The sequence below is a fragment of the Rhopilema esculentum genome, chromosome 8 (genome assembly GCF_057945365.1).
Source record: "Rhopilema esculentum isolate cy_ngs chromosome 8, ASM5794536v1, whole genome shotgun sequence".
NCBI classification, from domain to species: domain Eukaryota; kingdom Metazoa; phylum Cnidaria; class Scyphozoa; order Rhizostomeae; family Rhizostomatidae; genus Rhopilema; species Rhopilema esculentum.
Genome location: NC_142822.1, coordinates 5623108 through 5648783, shown reverse-complemented (window position 1 = coordinate 5648783; position 25676 = coordinate 5623108). Strand labels below are relative to the sequence as shown.

The 25676-nt window shown below is 36.5% G+C and overlaps 2 protein-coding genes across 2 annotated transcripts in view; both read left to right on the top strand.

Annotated features, from left to right (window-relative positions):
• Nucleotides 1-7412, top strand: part of LOC148959832 (uncharacterized) — an 11479-nt gene extending 4067 nt beyond the window's left edge. Inside the window, exons 1-2 of the mRNA XM_089109832.1 lie at nucleotides 1-289; nucleotides 700-7412. The exon at nucleotides 1-289 is cut by the window's left edge and continues 4067 nt beyond it. The gene's annotated coding sequence lies outside the window, so the exon portion shown is untranslated. The remainder of the gene's footprint in view (nucleotides 290-699) is intronic.
• LOC135694993 (dihydropyrimidine dehydrogenase [NADP(+)]) overlaps nucleotides 1-25676 on the top strand; it is a 35885-nt gene that overhangs the window by 4227 nt on the left and 5982 nt on the right. The window contains exons 2-18 of the mRNA XM_065213907.2: nucleotides 7419-7529; nucleotides 13442-13524; nucleotides 14373-14460; nucleotides 15161-15322; nucleotides 15906-15989; nucleotides 16759-16871; nucleotides 17267-17348; nucleotides 17817-17907; nucleotides 18391-18498; nucleotides 20083-20363; nucleotides 21181-21280; nucleotides 21864-22048; nucleotides 22542-22760; nucleotides 23017-23181; nucleotides 23920-23988; nucleotides 24771-24854; nucleotides 25297-25417. Coding sequence (XP_065069979.2) covers nucleotides 7419-7529; nucleotides 13442-13524; nucleotides 14373-14460; nucleotides 15161-15322; nucleotides 15906-15989; nucleotides 16759-16871; nucleotides 17267-17348; nucleotides 17817-17907; nucleotides 18391-18498; nucleotides 20083-20363; nucleotides 21181-21280; nucleotides 21864-22048; nucleotides 22542-22760; nucleotides 23017-23181; nucleotides 23920-23988; nucleotides 24771-24854; nucleotides 25297-25417 — 2146 coding nt within the window. The remainder of the gene's footprint in view (nucleotides 1-7418; nucleotides 7530-13441; nucleotides 13525-14372; nucleotides 14461-15160; nucleotides 15323-15905; nucleotides 15990-16758; nucleotides 16872-17266; nucleotides 17349-17816; nucleotides 17908-18390; nucleotides 18499-20082; nucleotides 20364-21180; nucleotides 21281-21863; nucleotides 22049-22541; nucleotides 22761-23016; nucleotides 23182-23919; nucleotides 23989-24770; nucleotides 24855-25296; nucleotides 25418-25676) is intronic.

Genomic DNA, 25676 nt, shown 5'->3' with positions numbered 1-25676 from the left:
CAACATTGTAGTAGAGTGAATCGGAGGGAGGGAATTTGGTTAGTAGTTAAAATTTCAGATCGCAATTTTCACGACAGCTCTTCAGGAATGACAACAGACTTAAGATCGAGCGACGATGAAGTGTTTGGAGCATGTGGTGGTGAAGTACTTGCCCTACCAAGGGCGAACGGGACCTGCGAAAGTGGCGATGAAGATTAGCCTAGGCCCGATGAGATCCCAGAGGATGAGGATGAATTATCTCCCGCGACGTGCTCGTTTTGTTGGTAGAAATGAAAGAAGTAAATAAATGGTACGTCGATCCTTGTTTCTTTTCTTGCAATGAAGGCAAGAAATACTCAAACTCAATTTCCTTATTTCCTTATTAAAAGTAAGATACAACAGAGAATGAGTAGGCTTCCTATTATAATCTTTCCATTTCTAAAATCTGAAATAATAAGGATTATTACATGTTACAATTTAATAAATATTTGCTTTGATATAAAAACGTTTATACATAGTTTGATGTGTGTGCTACAACAGGTCGACCTAATCCACTTTTGGTTTAAAAACTGGTTTGTTTTGTGTACATTGACAAGTATTATTAAATCTTCCTGCAATTCAGATTTTTGGACTGATAATTCGAAAATGTCAAATATTTAATAGAATTGCATAAATATGCCTAAAATAGAATAATACCTAAAATGATATCCACTTTGCTAGGTATCTACAAACAGTGGCCGATCAATGTATGGTTTGCTGGTTTTTGGGTATTTGTGCTGGAATAACTGGACAACTTTAAGTATGCATTTATCACAAATGTAAAGAAAAGAACTTTAGTCAAAGAAGACAAGAGTTTCAAAATTCTGCAGAGAGACAATGAAAATGCAAAAATCAGCTACACATACAGTGGAGAACAGGGTTATATACACGGGGTTATTCAAAAGGACCAGACTTTAGTTCATAATAGCAAGAAGAGAAATTTGTTGAAACTAGTGGGACAATGGCCAAATCTTGTCAGCCCTAGGCCAAATCACTAGATTAGTCACATCAAGGGGGGGGGGGGGGTATTGAGCAAGGCTTGATATTTTTAAGATTCCTAAGGTGTACTTTTCAACATAGTTCACTCACATCAAAATGTGTAGAATAGTTTGGATTTGATCAAGATTTTCTCTTACAATAATGGTCCTGTACCACCTGCTTGGTAACATTTTTAATAAATAATCAGAGGAAAATGTTTTACCTTCAGGGTACAATGCTCTTTTAATGTATTCTGGCACTGCCTGTTGTCTAGATACACTGTTTTTAAATTTTGAGAATGAAGTTTTTTTGTGCCCAATGGTTGTATTTTTCTGAAATTCGCTTCAACTCAACATTTAATAAACTTGGAAACATATACATCATTTAATGGTTGTGCTTTAAATCCTCCCCCTTTATGTACATCCTGGTATGAATTGTTTTTTATGCCTGGAGTTAAATCAGAAAATGCTTTGATATCATGTTCTGTAGACAAAGCATGAGAAATCATGTTTGAAGGGGTATTTCTGAAGTGGGGGACCACTTTTATCATTTTCTGCAAGTAAATTGTGTGGGTTTGCCAAGTTTCATGGCTGTATAGTTAACATACTAACGTATTCTGAGTACTGGGCACAAGTACCCAGTCTAAAAATAGTACAAGGGGTAGTTCTGAGGATGGGGACCATTTTTATCTTTTTCAGCAAGTCAAATTGTGTAGATTTCCCAAGTTTCATGGCTGTATGGTTAACAGAAATATATTTACCATACTATTGTATTCTGAGTACTAGGCACAAGTACCCCAGTCCAAAAATAGCACGAGGGGCATTTCTAAGGGTGGGGACCATTCTTATCATTTTCAGCAAGTCAAATTGTGTCGGTTTGCCAAGTTTCATGGCTGTATAGTTCACAGAAATAGATTGACCATGCCAACATATTCTGAGTACTGGGCACAAGTACCCCAGGCTAAAAATAGCACAAGGGTTTTTTTCCCAAAATGGGTCTATATTCTATCTTGTTACGCATATCGAATTCTGTATTTTCACTAAGTTTCATGCTTTTATCACAATTTTCACGATTGTTACCTGTCATGAACCTTATCAGACTCACTACTACATTTCATCAAAACACCTCTTCGTGTCCACCACTTTACGTCACAAGGTCACGTGACACAGTGGTCTGACCGCGTTCTCGCTCCGCCATCGATGAGGGCAAATTTCGACTTTAAAAACTTAATAACTTAAAAACTACATAACATATTTAAAAAATTCAAACGGTTTTTGAATCAGCACGGGAACCTTTATCAGTGGTTTATCAGTATCAAAAATCGTTTTTCACTTCAGTTCCCCTTTAATGGACTTCTGTATTTAGTATAAAAATGTTACTTCCTAAAGCAAAACAATGACTGGGATTCTATCCATTTGTGTTTTATTACCGTTGTTTCTCACCATAAGAACATATTTAAGCTAAAAATAACATATGGGTGTTTAACGTCATTGACCTTTCGCTATAAAATGCAGCCGTTACCAATAGAGCTCGTTACCATGGACACAAGAATAATGTAGATAGTATAGATATATTTGGGCTGGTCTTCTGTCTAAAAGTTTGCATGGATTTGATGGGCTTCATATCTCATATCCATTTAAATGGGTTTCTAATCTCGTTGTCATGGACACAAGAATAATGTAGATAGTATAGATATATTTGGGCTGGTCTTCTGTCTAAAATTTTGCATGGATTTGATGGGCTTCATATCTTATATCCATTTAAATGGGCTTCTAATCTCGTTTTCATGGACACAAGAATAACAAAGATAATATAGACATATCAGGGCTTGGCTTCTGTCAATACATTTTGCACACTTCCTGCCTTTAACATCGAAATAAAGTCTTTAAGGAATTATACTGTTAGGACTACATTCCAACAAATAGAGGTTAGAAGCCTAAATCATTTCGAGGATGAAAGCCCAGGTTTTGAACGAAAGTTTTAGAAAGAAGCCCAGCCAAAAGGTTTTCAATACTTTTCAATAGATTCAAGGGTACATGAAACCGAGATTAGAAGCTCAAATTATTTCGAGAATGAAAGCCCAGGTTTCGAACGAAAATTTTAGAGAGAAGCCCAGCCCAATAGTTTTCAATACTTTTCAATAGATTCAAGGGTACATGAAACTGAGATTGGAAGCCCAAATCCTTTTTAGTTTTAAAGAGCTTTAGAGAGAAGTCCAGCCCAATTATAATTGTGAGATTAAAGAGGTACATGTATGTTAATGAAATACAAAGAAGTAATCGAATTCAATTGATGCTCTCATTGTTTATTGGTCGTTATTCTAGGAAACAACCTTTCCAAGCAAATTTTTTATACATGCAACGAAACTGATTACTTCTAAAGCGTCTTAACAAAGAGTTACGAGTTCTTCCCTCTGCGAAGCACAAGCTCTGGTCCGAGAGTATTTTGCCCCATTTGCCATAACCATGTTTTTTATTCCCTCTATCAAATTCAAGTCCTCCTTCTCAGTGACTGATGTTATTCGCTTTTGAATTGACGTCATCTGGCAGTCGCTGTCTGTCTTTCCTACAGGTTTGGTACTGCTCTGTGTAATGAAAATGTCCGAGTCCGACTCAGAGTCTTCCGCACCCGTCGAAACACTGACGAGTTTTTTCAAAGAGCTGTCTAGTTATTCTCCAGATTCTCTCCTCAGGTTCAGAATTTCAGACGACGAGCTTACAATCAATTTTCAGACGATTAAACACGAGTTCGATAACTGTTGAACCAGATAGAACAAGATTAGATCGTCTGAAATTCGCGACTGTGGTCAATGCGGTACATGGAAACAAGATCAAAAAATCTATCCAATCTCGAGTTAACGCACCTGTTCGGAAACTGGCTACACCCCCTGGCAATTTTTTCAAGCAGAACAGTTTATGCATAGGTAGGGTCAAAAGCAGGGACGGATTTAGGCAACAATGATTGGGGGGGGGTGTTAGACACTAATTTTGATGCCACACCCTTCAGGTCACTGGTAAATGATGGAAACGCTTTTTTAAAATTAGGTTTTTAACTGTGTTGTAGCCAGGTTTGGAAGATTGGTAGGCCAAAGAGGAAGATATTTTTGCCGATCACACCCCTAAGAATTTGGGAAGACACCCATTTTGTAAATGTGTTTGAAAAATGCCATGGCATTTTTACATTGAAATTTCCCTCTAGTCAACATCATAGGTGGCGACCATGTTATACAAATGTCTATTTCCTTCACAATTTCACTAACATATATATCCGGAATTGTGTAAGGTATTCTAGGTGAAAAAAGTGATTTTCCAAAGATATAACCAAATAACTAAAAAATTAACAGTATTCAAAAGTTTGTTTTCCTTGGAGCAAAGTCCACGACAAGCATTTCAGGATCCAGTTATTTTAATGATTGGACTGCTTTAGCATTTTAGTTTCTATTTTATCGGGAATGTCTCAAGAAGATGAAGGACTTTTTTATACAAACCCCAAAACAAGGGAAAATTGTTTAACACTGTATGGAGATATAGAGGAGGGTCTCCTGCAAGCGAAGAGAGAAGAAATTTCTTTTGACGATGCCTTTGAGATTAGCTTAAAACACATTTGAGAATATCCCCCCGTGCTACGCTACTGATAGGAAGATAATACTGATAAAAAATAAAGTGAAGTCTTGGCGTTACTTTGTTACTATTGACTACCAACAAATGATTTTTACCGAATGAAACAAAATTTACCGAAAGACACAGAACTATTAGGGGGTGTCACACCTCCTACATCCCCTGCTATATCTGTCCCTGGTCAAAAGAGATGATTTTAGCATTCAAAAAAGTGACTAATATTTATCTTTATGCGGTGAAAATTTATAAAAAGAGTATAATTAAAGGTATTAGTTTGAATAAGATTTGTATAATAAAGTATAAGATCTGAAAAGCATCAATTCCATCTACAACGGAAAAAGTTGGTCTGGAAATTTTGCTTCCTGTAGAGTTCAAAATTTGGATTGAAAAGTGCAAATACCTTGAAAGAAAGAAAGAAATAGTACAGTTGGGTTTAAAAAGACCGAGGTGTAATCTTTTGAAACCCGGCAACAAAAGCCCGTTAGATCAGTAGTGTAGCCAGGGTGGTAAGATTTGGGGGTGGGGGCAAAGATGAGTTGAGCAATGAAAAATCGTGGTCCACACCCTTTTGAATGCCAGAGAACACCCTGTTTCACGGAGATTTTTTGCCCTTTGGGGGGAGCATCTGCCCCTTCTTGCCTTCCTCCTCTCTATGCCACTGAGTTAGAACTACTTTTATTGAACAATGGTTAAAACGAAGTTCGTTCAAGAACCAGCAATGATGATGATGATGATGATGATGATGATGATGATGATGATGATGATGATGATGATGATGATGATGATGATGATGATGGTGATAATGATGATGATGATGGTGATAATGATGGTTGAACAAGTTCGATGTTAGCAACCTTATATTGAGCCATCGATTTTTTGAAGGAGCAATCTCTATTTGTTTTTCTGCAGTTGTGAATAGTTTGAATGATTTCATAAAAACAAATTTTAAAAGAAATTAAAGTACCTTGGGTGTGGTTATGGTAGAGGTAATTGGAGTGGTCATGGGAGTGATCATGAGTGTGGGCTTTAAAAGTTGCCTACAGCACATCTCCCTGTTAACTTTTTAGGATGGATCCCCTGCTCTAGAGGGACACACTCAGTGACAATCTTAGAATGTATTTGAAAATATGTTCCAAAGTTTTACTAACTTTATCATCAAAACAGGAAATATTCATTCAATTTTGCTTTAACAAAAATTTCGTAAAATTTTGAATGCTTTTTCCAAGCATACTCTATTACCCCCACTTATAGGCGCACCTCATTTAAAGGCGCATGCGCTTATATCCGGATCTTAATCTTACGGTTTTTATGAGAATCATAAAAAAGGATAAAGCTATCTATTTTCTCATTGACAACGTTTTCATGCTTCCTCAATTACTTTTCTGGCATTATCAACTTTGTATAAACTGACATGATGACAAAGACAACCTTGAAGAAGGACAGCTGAATGGAGAATTAATGATAATTGAAAATGATTCGGATCCTGAGGAAACATGACTTGAATAACTGTTAAAATATGCAGTTTCTATTGTTAAAACATTACTCCTGCAATGTTATTGCTAAAGACTTTCTTTTATTTTTAGGCGCTTGCACCTGTCTCTGAAACGTTTTAAGCGCATGCGCTTTTAAGCGGGGTAATAGGGTAGCAGGCCTTGTGATGAACAAAAACCGGGCGCTTGACAAACTGAGCACCTTCAACTTTCTAGGCGCTTTATCAACCTCCTAAGAAAAATGTATGGCTAAATTTAATAGCTTACTAGTTCAATCAGAGTTGAGTGGTGGTCAGAAAATTGAAGTTTGTTTGGTCGAAGTGTAGCACTAGTCCAGAGGGACAAGGGGGAGCATTACCACCCGAAGAGGGACTTTACCAGACCAACTTTTTCTACACCAGTTTTTGGTGTAGAATTCAAAAATAAATATTGATCGGGTGGAAGAAGACGTTTTTTCGAGATACAGGGGGCTTGGTGATTTAAAAATTTTCTTGATAACTTTAGCATTTAAACTTGCTAGAAGACCTATTTTACATTCTTCCGTTCTTGTTTTTTATTCTTGAAAGGTGTCCGAAAGTTTTTCCGCAAAGTTGTCTCTTCAAAATATTTTCGTCAGAGGACTAAATTATTTCATTCGTAACAGTAAATTCTCCTGTCATTTGGTAGGCCTAAGTTCCCTGTATTTTGTAGCCGCTCGCTGAGATTCAGATAAGTGGCAGTGAACGGTAGAAAATTAGGTTTGAGAACCCCTACAAAGCTGTTAAATGTATACAGTAATGAAATCAAACGGAGATTGAATCGGACCTATTTACACTAAAAGGTTGTTAGATGCCGGGGTTGCCGTGTTAAAAAACGAGAAGTTAAAAGGTTTTTGTTAAAGTTAAAAGCGTGAAACAAGCTCATGGTTTTATTTAATAATTGAGATATTTCGGAGAATTTTAGGTTATTATTCAAGCGTATGCATAGGTTGAGGATTTTGAAAAAGGCTGAGATGTCGATAACAGCATGCAGATGCATCGATAATGCCATTTTCTTCATATGTATTTGTTTTGTACGAAAATCAACTGTGCATGGGTGATGGCAAGATAAAATAAGGAACTTATTTCCTTATTTCATCTTGGTGATTGCTATTGGAGCGTATGAATCAAATGCAATTTTCTTTAATGCATTTCTGGCATGAGATTCAGTCATGCACTAAACGTAACCATATAGGTGGATTTTTATTGATTTTATCCTGTTGACGATCTCTTTGCAGCATTTGTCCACAATTCTTACCGATTTTTAGCTCTTTTACATACAATTTGTTTCTTTGCAGAGCATTTTGGCTTTAAACCCCAAAGTTCAAAACAATGCGAGTTTAGTTCCAACTTCAAACACAAAGAAAAACAAGAAACACTGGAAACGAAACTCCGACAAGCAGTGTTCGGTGAGTTTTATTGCATTGCAAAATGCAGTCGTTTTGTTACATGTTGAATATATTCATATTTTTATCAAAAAATATGAAGTGTCAAGTTTTGCATTTCTCCTAGAGATTTCTAGAGATATTGTTTAGTCTTCTGGAAATAGCAGTGTGCAAGGGGCGTAACACCCTTTCCAAACAGCTCACAATTTTTTCATACACGTACGATCAAGAGTAATGCACGAGAAGGGAGTGATATGCCCTTCGGTAATGTTGCTCTTTCGCAATATTGAGAGAAGTTAAAAATCTTAACGAAGCTTTGTTCCATCACTAGACACCATTATTGAACCATATTTTTGCATTAACGATGAAATCATGGATACGTTTTGGATCAAAAAACACAAATTTTTGGGGTCCTTGTTATGTCCCAAAAAGCAAACAGCTACACATTTTGAGGTGCGTGGATGGCTCAGTGCTAGGGTCGCGGGCTACAGATCCAGGGGTCTGGGGTTCGAGTCCCTTAGTCCCTGACGTGACCGAACTTTCACTTAGAGTGAGAGAAGTCACCAGCTCTCTGCATTTCCAGGCATGGAAATGAACTAAAAGGTATGGTCACATGGACCAAGACACTGCTCGTGTGGTCACATGGACCACGAGGTGTGGTCACATGGACTAGGAAGGACCAAAACACTGCTCGATAAGCACAGCCGTAATGCTAGATGGAAACAAGTACTTAAATACTTACACTACTTCAATGATCCGTTTGCAATGCTTGCCAAATGTCTTAAAACATTCATGTTGGCTACTTCCCCTCTCCCCTTTCAAACAATGTTGGATTATTCTCCATAGAAATTCACTAACGAACATAACCAGTATTTTAGAAACTAGGATAGCTGAGTTGCATTTCAAACATTGTTTTGAAAAAGGGGCAACTCAGCCATATCTACATGTGTAATTTGAAAATAGTTAGAAAATTCTTCGGGTGTTCAAAGTACTGTTGGTCAAAATTATCGCATGCGCTCTTTTCAACATTGTCAGCTAGAAAATTTAGTCAAATGTGTTATTTTACCATATTTTCAATTTTTTCATGATTAACTTTATCCTCAAAGAATGCGACGCAATTTTCATCTTTTTGTTAATTCGACGTTTCAACATCCTTGTTTTGATTGGTTTTTCCTCAACCTGAATGTGAATGTATGTTTGCACTTTTTTAATAATAGGCTTTCAGTCAAAGCCGGAACCGCAATATTTGCACAATGGGTCAACATTACCTAGCTGCTTTAGATTTTTGCACACGACACCTTGATTTCTTAGCAACATGCACAACAACTGAGAATTCTGATTAAGGCGCAGCGCACCGCTTTCTGGGGTAGGAGGATGCCCCGCAATTGTGGGAAGAAGATAACCCAAACTCATTTTGTGAAGACATAGGGACCATTCTCTTATGGGAGGTTCAAGTTTGCACGCTATCGGGTACTAAAATATTTGGACGACAATTTTTGTTTTTATTTTGATTTGCTAGAAGATTGCTAGCTGGCTTTTTCGACTAGATCAAAATTCTAGCGTTCATATTTAGGCCAGAGATGAAAGACGGACATCGATGTTATAAGAACACATTACCTGAAACAATTTATTAATTGCACACGAAATATATAGCTGTTCACCTTTTTAATGCTAGTTTAAGTTGGTTACACTGCATTTACCTAAACACTTATATTTTGTCTATTCATTTTCTTTTGCTAATTTCTTCTTTGTTTTTTCTATGATTTTTTGTATTTGGTGTTGTTTATCCTTTGAAAGGCTTTCAAGAAACCATGATCTCTATGTATGTATATAGCCTGTTTATCGACCTATTTAAACTTTTTTACTTTCCAATCTTATCTGATAACTTTCTTAGAAAGTAAATTATGTATACAAATAAGCAATGTATTCTTCATCTGCTTCTGTTGTGCCACCCTTAAAGGTGCTTTCGCCCAAAGACCTGTATTCATGCTACCAAGTAACTCCTTCATCAACAATATAGTTGGAATGTAATAATGTTTAAAACATTACAGTAGATTGGCTAAATATGTAAAAATATTGATTTTTCAAAACCTGTTTGTCAATTAAAATGCTTTGATCAAAATTCGAATTTTATTGTTTTGATCTTTTTATATTCTAATTAGCTCAGTTTGTAAATATTTAGTTGTATTAAGAGATTTCCAGATGTTAAGACTCCAGCCAATCAGTTTATTGAAAGCAATCTTCCATCATATGAAGTAATTGTTTGCCTATAAATGATTGCAAAACAGTTTGACAGTTGTCCACTATTTAATAACTACATCAGCATTTTGAGCAAGTTGACGAAAAACAGCTTTTAACCCTGCACATTGTGTTGATTATGTTTGATTGTTGATGAGGCAGTGCCTACTAGGTCTGTTTCCCGTTTGAAGAACTCATTCTTCTTGAAAAGAAGTTGTTCTGCGGCCCACTGAGTCCAATTTAGTGAGTTGTCACTCTTCCTGATAAGAAGTCATCGAGATAAAATGAAACTTTGGATCAATCGTACGTGGATGATCATTTCAATTACTTTGATCATGAGAAAGACTTTGCGTTTTTATGATCATTAGCTGAAGGAATGCCAGTGGTTGCAGAAGGATGAGTTGCGTCTACGCATTTCAACTGTGAAGAATAGAAAGTCTAAAGACCTGGTTTCTAATACTAAACTTATCTTGCTTCAAGCTTCCAGATAACTTGACTGAGTCGTGTGAATCGTGACTTGCAGATTGTATTCGATGGAATATTTAGATGTTGAGGACCAGCGATGATCTTCTCATATTTTATATGACTTTCATAATGGTTGTAGAGTGCCAAATCTGTTTTAAATAAGATCCTTAAAGATGTCTAATGCAACCGTCTCTAATTCTGGGTGCCACACTATTTATCAAGAGTTCGCCTTTGGTTTGGGGTTTGAACGGAACAGAAAAATTACAGCTGTATTTTACGGAATATATTCTCCTGTCATCGTTTTCTTTAATATCCTTTTGTTCACCTCATTTCTTTTCACGAAACAAATATGGCTGAACACTACCAATTTTCTGATTGTTTGTCTGAGTATTTCGGATGCAATCAACGGATTTCTCATTCTCCCTCTTCACGCGTATTTTTTCCTTGTTTTTGACGAACCGACTCCGAGTTATTGTACATGGGCCATTGCTCTTCAAAGTTTGCTAGTTATCTTCTACGAGCTGTCCGGCTTGATAACGTTTTTGATAACAGTGGACAGGTACCTTCACATGAATCCAAACTTGGAACGACCTTCACGTGTTGCTAGGCTGTTTGATAGGCCTAAAGTTTACATTTTACTAGCTTTAGTATTCACCATAAGTTGTTCTCATGCTTGTATCTATGCTTTTGCGTTCAATACGAAAATTAAGGAGCCAAATTTCGCTGCCCAGGGAACTGTATTTATAGTCATTGTGGTTTTAAGTGCAACTATTGCTCTCTATGTCAGAGGATATAGACGAATACAGCGCTTTACGCTCGACAGCCCAATATACCTTGCCGACTCTGGTAAGCCTCAGTACCTCAAGAAACTGTACAAGACAGTGCTTATCCTTTTGTTGCTTTTGTTTACAGCCTACGCACCGCTTTGTATATCGAATATGATTCACATCTTTCAGATGCTGTTTCTAGGCTACCGGAGTCTGGAGTCTCGTGAATTCGCAATGGCCAGTTTGATAACTATGCATGTGACCTGCCTTTTCAACAGCGTTGTAGTTTTGAAGTTAAACGCCAAGGCAAAGCAGTTTATCTTAAATATTTGCAGAAAAAGAAATGCGAGAAGTGCGAGAATCTCATTTTCGGATGTACGGGCCAAAAAAGTCCAAAATGACGCTGCCGTTGAAAGGTCTGGGAAAAACAGCGACAATTCACCGAAAGAGAATGGAGAAGTCATTTAAAAGAAAGTCATCAAAAACTAATTCACCGACCCAATAAAAAAAGACAGATTCCAACGATGACTTTATTGGACTAGAGCAATTTTATGGCCTATGCTCACAAACCCTTGTATTCATGAACATGTCATTATTTGCAGCAACATATGAATAAAACTTTTTGCTGTTTTATTTACCATTTTCGCATGGTTTTATGTATGAACTTCTTGCTGTTAGTTTTAATCGGTATGCAAATGTTCACTTGATAACTCTTGACATCGGTAGTAAAAAAACGTTAAACGGTCTGAATGCAGTGTCGAACAATGTTCTGTATCGTTGAGCGATGTTCTGTATCGTTGAGCGGTGTTCAGTAATGTTGAGCGATGTTCAGTAATGTTGAGCGATGTTCATTAAAGTTGAGCGATGTTCTGTATCGTTGAGCGATGTTCAGTAATGTTCAGCGATGTTCAGTAAAGTTGAGCGATGTTCAGTAAAGTTGAGCGATGTTCAGTAAAGTTGAGCGATGTTCAGTAAAGTTGAGCGATGTTCAGTAATGTTGAGCGATGTTCAGTAATGTTGAGCGATGTTCAGTAATGTTGAGCGATGTTCAGTAAAGTTGAGCGATGTTCTTTATCGTTGAGCGATGTTCTGTATCGTTGAGCGGTGTTCAGTAATGTTGAGCGATGTTCAGTAATGTTGAGCGATGTTCTGTATCGTTGAGCGATGTTCAGTAATGTTCAGCGATGTTCTTTTTCGTTGAGCGATGTTCTGTATCGTTGAGCGATGTTCAATAATGTTGAGCGATGTTCAGTAAAGTTGAGCGATGTTCAGTAAAGTTGAGCGATGTTCAGTCAAGTTGAGCGATGTTCAGTCAAGTTGAGCGATGTTCAGTAAAGTTGAGCATTGTTCCGTATGTTGAGCGATGTTCAGTAAAGTTGAGCGATGTTCAGTATGTTGAGCGATGTTAAGTCTACAATGTCCAATGAATTGACTTCACATTTCTACTGTTCCTGTTGTGATTGAACGTTGTTCAGTGCTTTTCAACATTTTTGTTACGTTACAACACGTTTGAATACTTCTCACTAAACACCCCTGAAACTGCCAAAGAACGGTCTACGAAGGCCGAAAGTTGTCATGTCAAGTGTCGCAGCAACATTTGGAATTTTACAATCGTTGTACCTAGAGGCGGGCATTGGAGCCCTAAGCACTGAACAATTTTAGTGTCCCTTACCTTTCACTACAGACCCATTCCACACTAGCTGTTGACCTTTTTAGTTGGTTATGTTAGGGCGAGGCTAACGGGACCTATAGCAAAGCCCAAGAAAGGGAAATGAGGTATTAGATAAGAAGAGGGGAGGATGATATTAGACTTCTTGTCTTGGTACTGATGTTGAAAGAAAACAAGCTATTAGAATCTTTAGTGCAAGAACAGTGCTCCAAAGTGTTTCAAATATTACAACCTCTAGGAAGGAGTGAGGAGGGGAGTTTGGAGTTTCTCGTGTTTCTGGCCCATCTTAGGGGACCAGGGATAGAATATCAGACCTCCTGGTATTCCAACAATTAGAGGTCAGCAAAGGTCAAAGTACACAGCGTTAGCCATCCGTTTTGGCACACCTGGGAACATAAGATGATCAAGAAACAGAATTTTTAGATCAATTTGCATGTGCTTAGTCTGCTTAATGGTTAATACAGCCCTGGTTGTGCCTAAAATCGTTGCATTGTCTGGTAAGGCTGGTAAGGCGCTGGCCAACAAATTTACTTCCTTTAAATTTTTCTTTACAATCTTCTTAAAATTTGGCAGCATGAAAAATATGGTTGGCTAACAATCAGAATCCAGAAATCTGTCCATATTTTCCAAGACAAAACCTTCCTCAAGATGTAAAAATTTTCCTCAGATAAACAACGAAAAGGGCGTGGTTTTGGTGTGGCAATTCATTTCTTTTGACAATTCACTTTCAAGATTTTCATATATAACTCTCAAAATGAATTTTACTTCCCTCATTGTGTCCGTTTATTTAATTTCAGTCATGTCATGATTTGACAAAGAATTTTGACGACGTTAAGCACACGACACTCAGCGAACGAGGTGCTTTGAAAGAAGCTTCAAGGTTAGCTCCCGTATGATATTCTTAACATCCTAGAAGTTCTTGACATCTGGTATTTGTAACTCAGAAGAATGCTTTGCTGTTTTTACTTGATTGCTTTTTTATTACTGTTCTGAGTCTTAATTTGGTGAATTTGTTGATGCTAAAATTCTAATGTCATATTTTTAAAAAGGATATTTTAAAAATATTGTTTATCATAATCGACCAAGTGTTTGTATGTATTTATTGAGGAGATCTGCCTACGTAAATATGAAGAAGATTCATTAACATTTACTTTCTGGCAGTCAGGTGGTTGTAATAGCTTCTTTTTTGCTGATAGATATACAATGCTTATATTTGGAATACCAACCTTGCATTAGATAATGTTATTTGCAGTGAAGTGATTACATGATGTAAATTTACTTGAATAATTGTTTGATTCGGAATTTATTAATCTGAAAGAACCTCTCCAATACAACTTTGTTACAAATTAGCTGTGGTCTTGGCAAAAAAGCAGTGTCTCTATTTAGTTGTGTAATTTTATCTTTTGATTATATTCTATTACACTGTAATCTCATCACTTCATTCTTCTTTTATTCTTTTACGGAATAAACTTTTGTCGCAAAAAACCTTTATAGAGATATATACCTTTTTCCTGAATTTTGCAAACCCTTTCTCCTTCCTTAAATTGTTCCATTATTTTGATTGATGGCTCTCCTTTTGATTTACTACAAACTGTTGTACTAGCACTCTGGAAAGTATTCAATCAATAACAAATTGAAGTCTGGACTTTATTATTGATCACATATTCAAATATCTTTTTCATGTTTGATGTTTGTTGTTCAATTTAAAAATTGTGTGGTATTTTCAAGGTGCCTGAAATGTGCTGATGCTCCTTGCCAGAAGAGCTGTCCTACACAGCTGGATATCAAGACATTTATATCGAGTATTAGCACCAGGGTATGACTTACAGTTCTTTTAGCTTATTTTGACTTATTCATATTAGTGAAAATTTCTGTTAACCGCTCTGTCATAAAGTGCTTGATGCCGTATAGACAGAGCTGTACATGCTATCTGGTGTTTAGAACAGTACGGTTCTAAGTCGCTACTTCGAGTTTCATCCTGAAAACGATAATCTTGCTGCATTTGTTTGTTTACTCAGATTATTCAATCTCTTAACCTGAGCTTCATAGAACCTGGATCCCTGCAGTGAAAACTGCGCAAATAACTTTTATCTAAAGTTTAAGATTTGTTAACAGAAGAACTTTACCCACTGAAAAATATCAAACTGAAGTCATGAAGTATTCGTGGATAATTAATTATAATTATAAAGCCAAATTTGGGATTGTGAATGTATTATGTGTAAATCAAGCATTGGACTCAATAATCTTTGTTTACAAATGGCCATCTAGCTTTATGACTAGCTCAGCTGTTTCAAAATGGTTTCGTGCATTCCGTTTCAGGCCGTCTTTTCCCATGATTTTTCCATGAATGTTCAACGCTGAATACATGACGCCCATAATTAGATCAATTATAAAGTTGTTAAAATGTGTTTTTACTGAACCATTGATTATGTTGCTACAAAAAGCATGTTTCATAGAGTTCCTAACTATTTTAAAGTTTCGTTTTTTAATGAAAATATTCTTTTCTTCTACTGCAGAATTATTATGGAGCAGCAAAGGCGATTTTCAGTGACAATCCTTTAGGCCTGACATGTGGTATGGTTTGTCCGACAAGTGACCTATGCGTAGGCGGTTGTAATTTGTATGCCTCTGAGGAGGGGCCAATCAACATTGGTGGATTGCAGCAGTTTGCTACTGAAGTAAGTGCTAGCTTTACACTTCTTGTCTCATTTAAATGCATCTGTGAATTTTTTAACTCTGTTTTCTAATCAATTTCACTTTGAAACGGTGACAAAATGTCAGACTTAGAATTAGCTGTCCATTTTACCACACACTGAAGTCCCAGAAGTCAAGCATCATCGTTTTCATTAAGAAGGCATGACAACATCATTCTGATGGAAACTTCCTGCTACTGTATCAACTCGATGACTCGAGCCTCCAAGGAAACGACGAATTTTTCTAGATGACGAAACTTCAAGTTATCGGGGTTTCACACTTATCATGGAAGGTTGAAGGTTAAAGTAGAAACTGTTTGAGTTATTGGGGGTTCGAGTTATTGGAAGGGCTCGAGTTATTGAGAGGGCTCAAGTTATTGGGAGGGCACGAGTTATTTGTGAATCAAGTGTGATGGACATTGCTGGAGTAATAACATGCACTCGAAAGTCATTCGCATGTTTTAGAATACAGTTGCGTCTACTTTGTGATTAATCAAATTACTAATTCTTTGCTGCATAAGATAGATGGGCGTCGGGGAGATTCATTTGCTTCATATTTTCCAAAAAGGTATTCAAGAAGATGCGGTTACCCCAAATCAGAGATCCCAATTTACCATCTGCTAGTGATCTTCCTGAAAGCTACCATGCCAAGGTAAAGTTTCAATTTTTGTCCCCTTTGTATGTTTTGTGCATGCTCTTTGACTGTAGTAAGAGCGTGTCTGGAAAATAAACCGCTTCTCATTCAGAACGACCTGATACAAAACCTCAGCAAAGCCTCTCTGTGTTCTTTTTTCATATTGAATGTTTCTGAATGTTTCCTTGCACAAGGCGAAAGTGCGGGCTTGCTTGTTTGCCGTGATATCCCGTTTCGAGTTGTCTGCTTCTCGTGCATGCGCATTTCTTTAATTAAAGTGCCGATGAAGTTTTCGTACGTATCCTGTTTTTGTTTGGGGTTACGCTTGCTGACTGCCTTGTGAGCGCCTTCCAATCACGTTTGATCAGCGCAGTTTTCAGCAGAACATCGGTCTGAACTCTTATTTACTTCTTGTACGTATAGTTTAATTGTGATTGGAGAATTGCTTTCTACGAGGTGCGAATCACTCTAAGAAAATCTCGTACACCTTTTGTGAAAATCCTATTGTTTTGTCTGAAAAGCCCCAGAGATCCTTTTGTTTTAGGAAAAATCTCGTACGCTATTTGCAAGAATGAATCGCCCCTCGGCTTTCTAGCATTCAACAGTATTTGTAGCTGTCACAACCTTTTGTTGTTGTTGAAGCATTTATTAACTTTTTTCTGCACATCTGCACAAGGTACGTTGTACAGTGATCTTAACCAATAGGCAAAATGCTCATTCGTTGTCCGATATATGTTTACGTTGCAGACATATCTTTAAGTTGTTTAAGCTTTCATTTGTTCTTTAGATCGCACTTATTGGGTGTGGACCGGCCTCTATCAGTTGTGCAACATTCCTTGCAAGACTAGGATACACAAACATTAAGATTTTCGAGAAGGAACAGTATATTGGGGGATTAAGGTATGTAGCTGACACATCAAAATTGCATACCCTGCTCAACGATGTTACTTTTCAAGAATGGCTTATTAAATGAGACCTAGAGTTCCAAGATCTTTTGCGTATTGCTTTATTTTAACATTGTGTGTTATTTTCTCCCTGTTTATGTTTTGTATTTGGAGATTTTCGCTGTTGCAAATCCAGATACTGAATAACAGTCCTTGACTGCAAAGGCACAAAATCGTGAAGCAAAAGTGGGAAAGATTGCCATCATACCTTCTATGAAATATACATTGATCATCAAAGAGCGTTAATTTTAAGATACGCTTTTCGTTACATATCACATTTTATGTGGATCCTAATCTGTTTACTAGCTCTGTACCCATTCCTGTAGCACTGTTACCTTTTTTTGTAAATAGCTCTTCGGAGATTCCACAGTATCGACTTCCCTATGACGTTGTCAATTTCGAAGTGGAATTGATGAAAGATTTATCGGTGCAGGTTTGTTGATCTTGGTTATTTTCTGCCATGGGTCGAGAAGGGTAAAGTTGATATGAAGATAGTTTATGAGAGGGCTGTAAAGCAAGATGATAAATGAAAGGTGTAGAGGGTTGAATTGGAAGCATAGGCCAAAAGGAGCTAAGGAGCTTGAAAGATACTGTTCCTTTTTCCGTTCTTTCCTGCCATCAAGTGTGAGTAAAAAGAAAACGCGGGAAGGAAGAATATTAAGTGGATCACGGGTCTGGGAGACCAAGGCTGGATGAATTTGTTTTTCTTGTTTCATCTTTGAATGACCTGGTACCCTTCAATCAACAATTGTTGTAGGAAATGCCTAGTTATAATTTTTGAAGTAATAAGGTTTATGACAATAAAATAAAATAAAACGAAACCTTTTTCTTCTGCCTGTCTTGCTGCATCATAGTCGTTATTTCAAGTTCTATCAGCAGTGTCTTCTCTTTTCATCCACAGATCGAGCGTGGCCAGCCGTTGTCAGCAAATGGAGGACACACGATATCGTTGCTGAAGAAAAGTGGCTATGAAGCGATTTTCCTTGGAATGGGTGAGTACGATTTACAGGGTTTGATAGTATATGGTATGCATATCATGATATTGTATGTTTAATACAGACTTATCTGTATTATGCATCTTATATGGTATATGTTATGGTATGTTATGTTATGTTATGTTATGTTATGTTATGTTATGTTATGTTATGTTATGTTATGTTACGTTATGTTATGTTATTTTATGTTATGTTATGTTATGTTATGTTATGTTATGTTATAATATATTATGTTACGTCATGTTATGTTATGTTATGTTATGTTATGTTATGTTATGTTATGTTATGTTATTTGATGTTATGTTATTTGATGTTATGTTATTTGATGTTATGTTATTTGATGTTATGTTATTTGATGTTATGTTATGTCATTATCTACAAAATTGTATTATACTAGTGCCTGTTGTATTATTCTAGAAAATTTAATTTACTAGAGTTTTCAAAATGCCTGTTCAGTGATGACTTCCATTCACGCATTAGGTTTGCCTCAGCCGAAAATTATTCCGCAATTTGAGGGTTTGACTAGATCTCATGGATTCTGGACTTCGAAAGATTTTCTTCCTGTGGTCTCCAAAGCTAGCAAAGCAGGTACATTTTAAATCTGAATTATTTTATCTTCCAATATTTGATTTATGCTTTTCAGCGCCAGATAACCAGTGAGACATTTGGCAGTCATTTTTCCCGTTCCGAACTGAAGCATTAGTTGGAAAGCACAGGTTTTATAGAAACTTCATTCTGAGGACCACGACAAGCAACACCATACGCGTAATGATATTGAAATATTAATGATATGATAAATTGTTCGAAAGTTGGGCCATTTTAAGACTGTTTACAAGATTCGCTCGAAAGATGCATTTTCCTGACGAATTTTTCTGCAAGAAATTAATTTATGGATGAATGGATGCGAGGGGTGAATCACTCTTGAAAATTTCGTACACCTTTCACAAATTACCCAAAAAATCTCTAAAATATCTTGAAAAATTGTTGCAATCTCAAAATCTTTAAAATAGATCATGAAATCTAAGAAATCTCACCAACAACTTAAAATCGTTAAAAAGAATCTGGAAACCTTGAAAAGAAATCTAAAAATCTTGAAAAGAAATCTTGAAATCTCAAATTTATTGGCAGTGGCTGAAAGATTTTACCAAATCCTGAAATATTTCAAGCTTATTTGAAACGACTTCTCGACAAAAATCTTTGCAGTTTATAAATCAATATCACTTATCATGAGAAAAGCATTCACACCAAGCACCCCTGCCTCTGCTTACCTGCCCAAAAATCGCCAGCCTCGATCTGACTCTGAAATTTGACCTGACGTCAGCAAAGTGATAACCATAACTTCTAAAAAAGCTTTATAAAATACCTCTTAATGTACAAAATTAGTCGAATTTGTTACAAATTGGCTGAGACATGGCCATATTAGTTCAGGCTCTTGCCCTATCAAACTTCTGTAATTTGGTCTTGGTTCATAACTTTATCAACCAGGCCAGAATAACAGTAATCCTTTGCAAACTTGAAATCTTTCATTTGCCGTATCTCGCCCGATTTTGAACATAATTTTGCTTGTTAAGAGGTATTTATGCGGTTCTAAATAAAGAAGTTCTAAAAATAGATAGATGTCAGCACCCACTTATGGTAAGTTCTTTCTCCAACATCAAGTTTTTGAATCACCTTAATCAAAGATGGTAACCACTTTAAAGCAGCAATTTCATCCTTGCTAGAAATTCGTTTTGTTTGATGCACACGTTCCGAAAAAATATATTGCAAAAAGAACAAACTGAAAATCATAGTTATCAACTTCCTAAATCGCAGAATTTTCACTTAAAAGCCCAGAATCTTTAAGATCTTGCTTTTAGCGATGAAATGTCAGATTTTAAAAAATCCCGAAATCTACTGAAAAATCCCAAAATCTCCTTCCCCAGAATGAATTTTTTCAAAGTCTCTAAATCCCGTACACTTTTTGGGAGTGATTCACCCTTCGAATGGATGAATGAATTGGTGCAATTTTTCCAAGTAGTATGAACCAATTTCTTTGTGTGTTATAATTCAAAAGGGAGCGTTCTTTTAACTTGGATTAAAAAGTTACTTCGAATGGAAGCTGTTCTGTGACGATTGTTGTCCGATAATAATCATTCCCTTTCGAAAACTGTTTTACCGAATTGCTTTTCGTAGGCATGTCTTGCTGTGGCTCTTCCCTTCCTGAACTGAAAGGCAAAGTGATTGTCCTTGGTGCTGGTGACACTGCCTTCGACTGCTGCACCTCTGCACTGCGATGTGGTGCAAAGCGCGTCTTCGTCGTCTTCCGGAAAGGCTTTACAAACATCCGGGCTGTTCCGGAGGAAATGGAGCTGGCTAGGGAGGAAAAATGCGAATTCTTGCCCTTCTTGTCTCCTAAGAAGGTCATTTTAAAGGGTGATAAAATTGCTGCAATGGAGTTCTACAGAACAGAACAGGTTTTAAGATTTCTTTATTTTTGTACATTTTCAACTCGTTCTTCCATTGTACTTTAAGATTTTGTCTTTTTTGCTGGCACCTCCATCTGTGTTGAGATATTTTGTTCGTGGAAATTGTCTTTTAGTTGATGAATATTAGAATATTCTATCTCACCACAGATGTAGTTTCCATATTCAGTAGAGATGAACCTAAGACCTTGAGAACGTACAAACCTTCTGCCTTTTATTAAGCACCCTGTTTAAGAACCAATTTTGCCTGACAAGATTTCTTTAAATGTGCATTGTCTCTTGGACCACCTTTTGGCACCAAAAATTCCCCTGTTGCCAGTCTACAAATCAAACTCTTCAATTTACGACTTTTACAAAAGAACCCTACTGTAAGAACCTTCGACCCTGCTGCAACCCCTTTATGCAACTTAATAGTAACAAGATCAGGGAGCACAGCTCACTCTTCAAATAGTAGACTCTTTGTTGGAGTTTACTGTGGTTTTTGAAATGGACATTAATTATATATAGCTGCTTCGTTCGTTAATTTTTTGCAGGTCAAACTAATATGTTCATGGTAAAGTGTTATCAAAAATAGAAATCGTAAAGATACGATGCTTATTTCATGGCTGATTAGCTGCTATTTTCGACTGTTGCCCGGTACTAGTGAAAAATGCTACCATTACCCTGTACTAGTGTAAAATGCCATCCTTACCCTGTACTAATGTAAAATGCCATCCTTACCCTGTACTAGTGTAAAATGAACACAATTGTTGATATCAGCGCCTTGATAGTAAACATATGTTGATATCTTATTTTTGATCATCCCTAGAATGATGATGGGACCTGGATTGAAGATGAAGAGCAAATTATTCGCATTAAAACAGACTGTGTTATATCTGCATTCGGATCAACTTTGCAAGACGATCATAGTAATATTTCATTCTTTAATCATTATTCTCATCATCAATGGCTCTTCGTCAATTTTGACATCATTATGTCGTTAGCTCTTAAAGATAGACATCTGTATTAAAACCATTGATTTGTTTCTTTCAGTTGATTTGTTTCAATGATTTCTTTCAGTTGTCATTAACATTAGTTTGTTTAAGTATCTCTTATGCGCTACTTCCTTTTGATAGAATCTTCATTAAAATCTAACATCAAAAAACTTTTTCATATATACAGTAAATCTATACAATTGCTTGTGTATATGCTTAGTCGTTAAAAAAGGTGTTTCTCGAAAGAGTGAGAGCTTTGTGGCTAAAGAACCCCCCCCCCCCCCTTTGCCTAGAAAATTTTCAATTACCTCAAAGAGTATTGAATCAAAAGCAACAGATGCAATACTCTATTATAAAGTTTAGCTGGTTACAGAGTAGAATCGTGATAGCATTTTCTGCGTCTTAATTAGTATGTGTTGTTAATTTTTCTTTTGCTTACTTTATCTTATAAAACTTTATAGCCTGAAATCTCTTTTATTTGCTGTTACATCCTTTAACATATTGATTCTATTCGCAGTTGTAAAGTCTCTGGACCCTGTGAAGATGACAAAATGGGGAACTGTTGAGGTGAATTACGAGACCATGGAAACCAGTGCTCCCGGAGTGTTTTGTGGAGGCGATTTGGCTGGTGTCGCACAAACAACGGTTGAATCTGTGAATGATGGGAAGACTGCTGCTTGGTACATGCACAAGTATCTCCAGGTTCGTGTTCAGTCTATATCTTGGTACATGCTCATTATGTCCAATCTTGGTACATGCACAAGTATGAAGGTATAGATATGTATGTTAACCGAAGATGAAAGGGTAAATTGGAGGGAAATGTAGAGGGAGATGGTTAGACAAGCTGCAATGAGCGACGATATGACATCTTAAAGGTGCTATATATGCTGCAGCTGGGAGTAAAAACAAATCTGTTAAATATTGTGAAGCTAATATTTGTTAATGTTTGAATTTGTTACCATTTTTGAAAAAGCTATATTCTAAGAAATATCAGTGTTTGTAGTTTGATGGCGAGTCTTGTTTAATTGGTGAAGCGTAATCGTCCAATGGAGTGTTTGAAAAGCGAACTGAAATGAATGCAATTAAATGCTTTTGCACCATTCTGGTTCATATATTCACCTTGATGTTAGGCACATCATATTTTGTTTTATGATCCGTATGCCAACTTCAAGCCTACCTTCTTGTAATTTCAAAGGAGCTTCATGGCATCCCCGTCATGGACGAGACGCCCAAGTTGCCTCTTTTCTACACGCCTGTCGATTTAGTTGATCTGAGTGTCGAGGTTTGTGGCCTGAAATTCCCCAACCCATTTGGCCTCGCCAGTGCCCCTCCGACCACAACATCTGCCATGATACGTCGTGCGTTCGAGACTGGATGGGGGTTTGCTCTCACAAAGACATTTTCGCTTGATAAGGTAAGAGTCGTTGTTATTTTCTTGCTTTTATTTCTTTATTAGTTTTAACGAAACTTTAATGTCTTTTAAGATACTACACTGAAAGCTATTTAATGTTTCTATTCTCGTTTCTTTTCGTGTTAAACTTTTATCTCCTATATATTGAAGTATTAATTAAGAGCTTCCCACCAACTGGCTGTTTAGTATCTGCCTTGCTTTGTTAGCTTTTTGTGTGCAATCCATTTCATAGTTGTTTTGTATTCAAATTAAATTCTAGGACATTGTCACTAATGTCAGTCCAAGGATTGTCCGCGGCAGCACTTCTGGTGAGATTTACGGACCAGGTCAGGGTTCTTTCTTGAACATAGAGCTGATCAGCGAGAAAACTGCAAAGTATTGGTGCAACTCCGTGACAGAACTTGTGAGGGATTTCCCAAATCAAGTAAGTGGTGTTTTTGTTTCTATCAAATAGTTTGACCTTTATCGGTTTGGTAGTATATGCTTGCCCATCTTACTGATTTCGTTTTGATGAAACTTATCTTCTTTCTTATTTGTAGTTATTGATCTACGTATTGCTTTATTACTTCGTAAATTTTGTGACATTTTCTACTGTTGGGTAGCCTTTAAATTGCTTGATAGTATTGAAATGGTGTGATATGCTTAGATAGTCTCTTGTAAGCACACCTCCTTTCAATTCAAGGCCTCATTTTGAAAAATACTTGAACTCCTCTCTACTATTTTTTTGACCTATGCTTCGAGTAAAGGACCAGAATCATAGTCTACGTGTGCATTTTGATCTTTAGTGCTTTTTTATAATGAGTTTACGACGGCATTATGTTAGAAATTTTATATTATTTTGATTAAACGATTTAAAGTTTGATAATGTCATAAAATCTATAATAATGCTGAAACAAGAAGGTGAAAGAAGGTACCAAGACTAAAAGTATGGTGGTAAATACAAGTATATATTAGTTAAAAATGTCAGAAATGAAATTTGGGATCATTTCGAAAAAGGTTGTTGTGAAAAGTCTATTCACATTTCTAAGACCTGAATAAAAAACCCTCATGTCGGCTTTCCTTCAGTTGTAATGGAGAAACCCTCTTCACGTATAAAGAGACTCTTGAACCTCCATATTGATATATATTCTATGAAAATTATTCTCTCTTCCACCTACTGTAGGTTTTGATTGCCAGTATAATGTGTGGCTATTCTAAGGAGGACTGGACGGAACTTGCTAAAATGGCAGAGGTAATTCTAAATCTATTTGTTATTCATGCTGTTGGATGGTTTTTGTGGCTAATGAACCTCGTGAAGTTTGCCCTCGAAGTCCAAAACTGTTTTAGTGCGATTTTTTGTTAGAGTTGGTAGGGTAAGAGATAAGATTTTATCCCAGACCTAGCCTAGATTGTTACTTCAATAGAGTAGATATTATTTTCAAAGTATATAATGAATCTTAATTTAGAGTCCTTTTTCAATAGAGTACCGAAGTGTTGACGTCACAAAAATCTATTTCTAAAATTTTTCACTTTTGATCCCATAACCTGAAAGAGCATCATGAAACACCTCTAAATATGCATAATCAGTACAATGGGCTACAAATTGGAGGAGAAATGGCCACATGAGCACAGGCTCTTGCCCTATCAAACCTCTGTAATTTCGTCTTGGTTCATAACTTTATGAACCAGGCCAGAATAACAGTAATCCGTTAGCAAACTTGAAATCTTTCATTGGCCATATCTCGCACAATTTTGAATATTTTTAACTGATTTTGCATATTGAGAAGTTTTTTATGCCGTTCTTTCAGATTATGTGGTCAAAATTAAGAACTTCTACAAATATATTTTTGATGACGTCACACTTCGGTACTCTATAGTCAATTAACAGACAAGACAGTGTCGCTTTTATTGCAGTATACGAAGTATCTGCTATCGGTTTCAGTTGTAGCTTCGCGTTGTAATTGTCTTTTCAAGTGAGTTTTCCATTGCTCTATGCTATTTCTTGCTGTTAATTTTTATACTCAATTTTTTAAGGCCGCAGGGTCCCATGCTCTAGAGCTGAATTTGTCTTGTCCTCATGGTATGGGAGAAAGAGGAATGGGTCTGGCATGTGGTCAGGTATGAAAGGTCTTAATCAATGCTTACCGTTCTATTTTCAGGTCCTTCTAATGACAACACTTTTGTTTCTTAGTTATCCTAATAGAATAATCAATTTTACTTTTTCATTCACGCCACCATATTTAAAAAAAAATTCTATTCCCATTGTTTAAGAGCTTCTATTTACGTTCTCTTCCTTTTTGGAAATTTTTTATTCACAAACGTTCCTACTCTGTCCATGTCACAGCAAAGTAAGAAATTTATCTTTTACTTCCATATATACAATGAATGTATGCTGTAAACGTAATCAGTTTGATTGCAAAATGCTTAAGCTTTTTCCCCACGAAACGTTCTTGAAATTCAAAGATCAGTTGAAAATAATTGTTTCCTCGGGTTTTAATTTGACTACTTTATGTAAATATTTCTAATCGTGATAATTTCTAACAATTTTTATTGTTTCAAGGACCCTGAACTGGTAAGGAACATCTGTCGCTGGGTTAGAGCTGCAGTAAAGATTCCATTTTTTGCAAAATTGACTCCAAACGTGACGAACATTGTACATATTGCGAGAGCAGCCAAGGAAGGTAGAAAATACTTCACTTAGTCGTTCTAAATTTTTTAAAAAAGTTTGTGATGAGTATAGACCCTATTTGAGTTTTCAAATCGTGAAGCAAGCCTATTGCTAAAGCCTTGTTTAATCAGAGTTAAAACTAAATAAAAGTTAAAGAGAATAAGGGGCTGTTAATTTATTAGATATTGCTGGTCAGGCACATGGGTTTAGGTATTTCGTGACTTTTTGCTATCGTATGTAGGTATTTGGTTTCATTAACCAGTAGGTGTAAG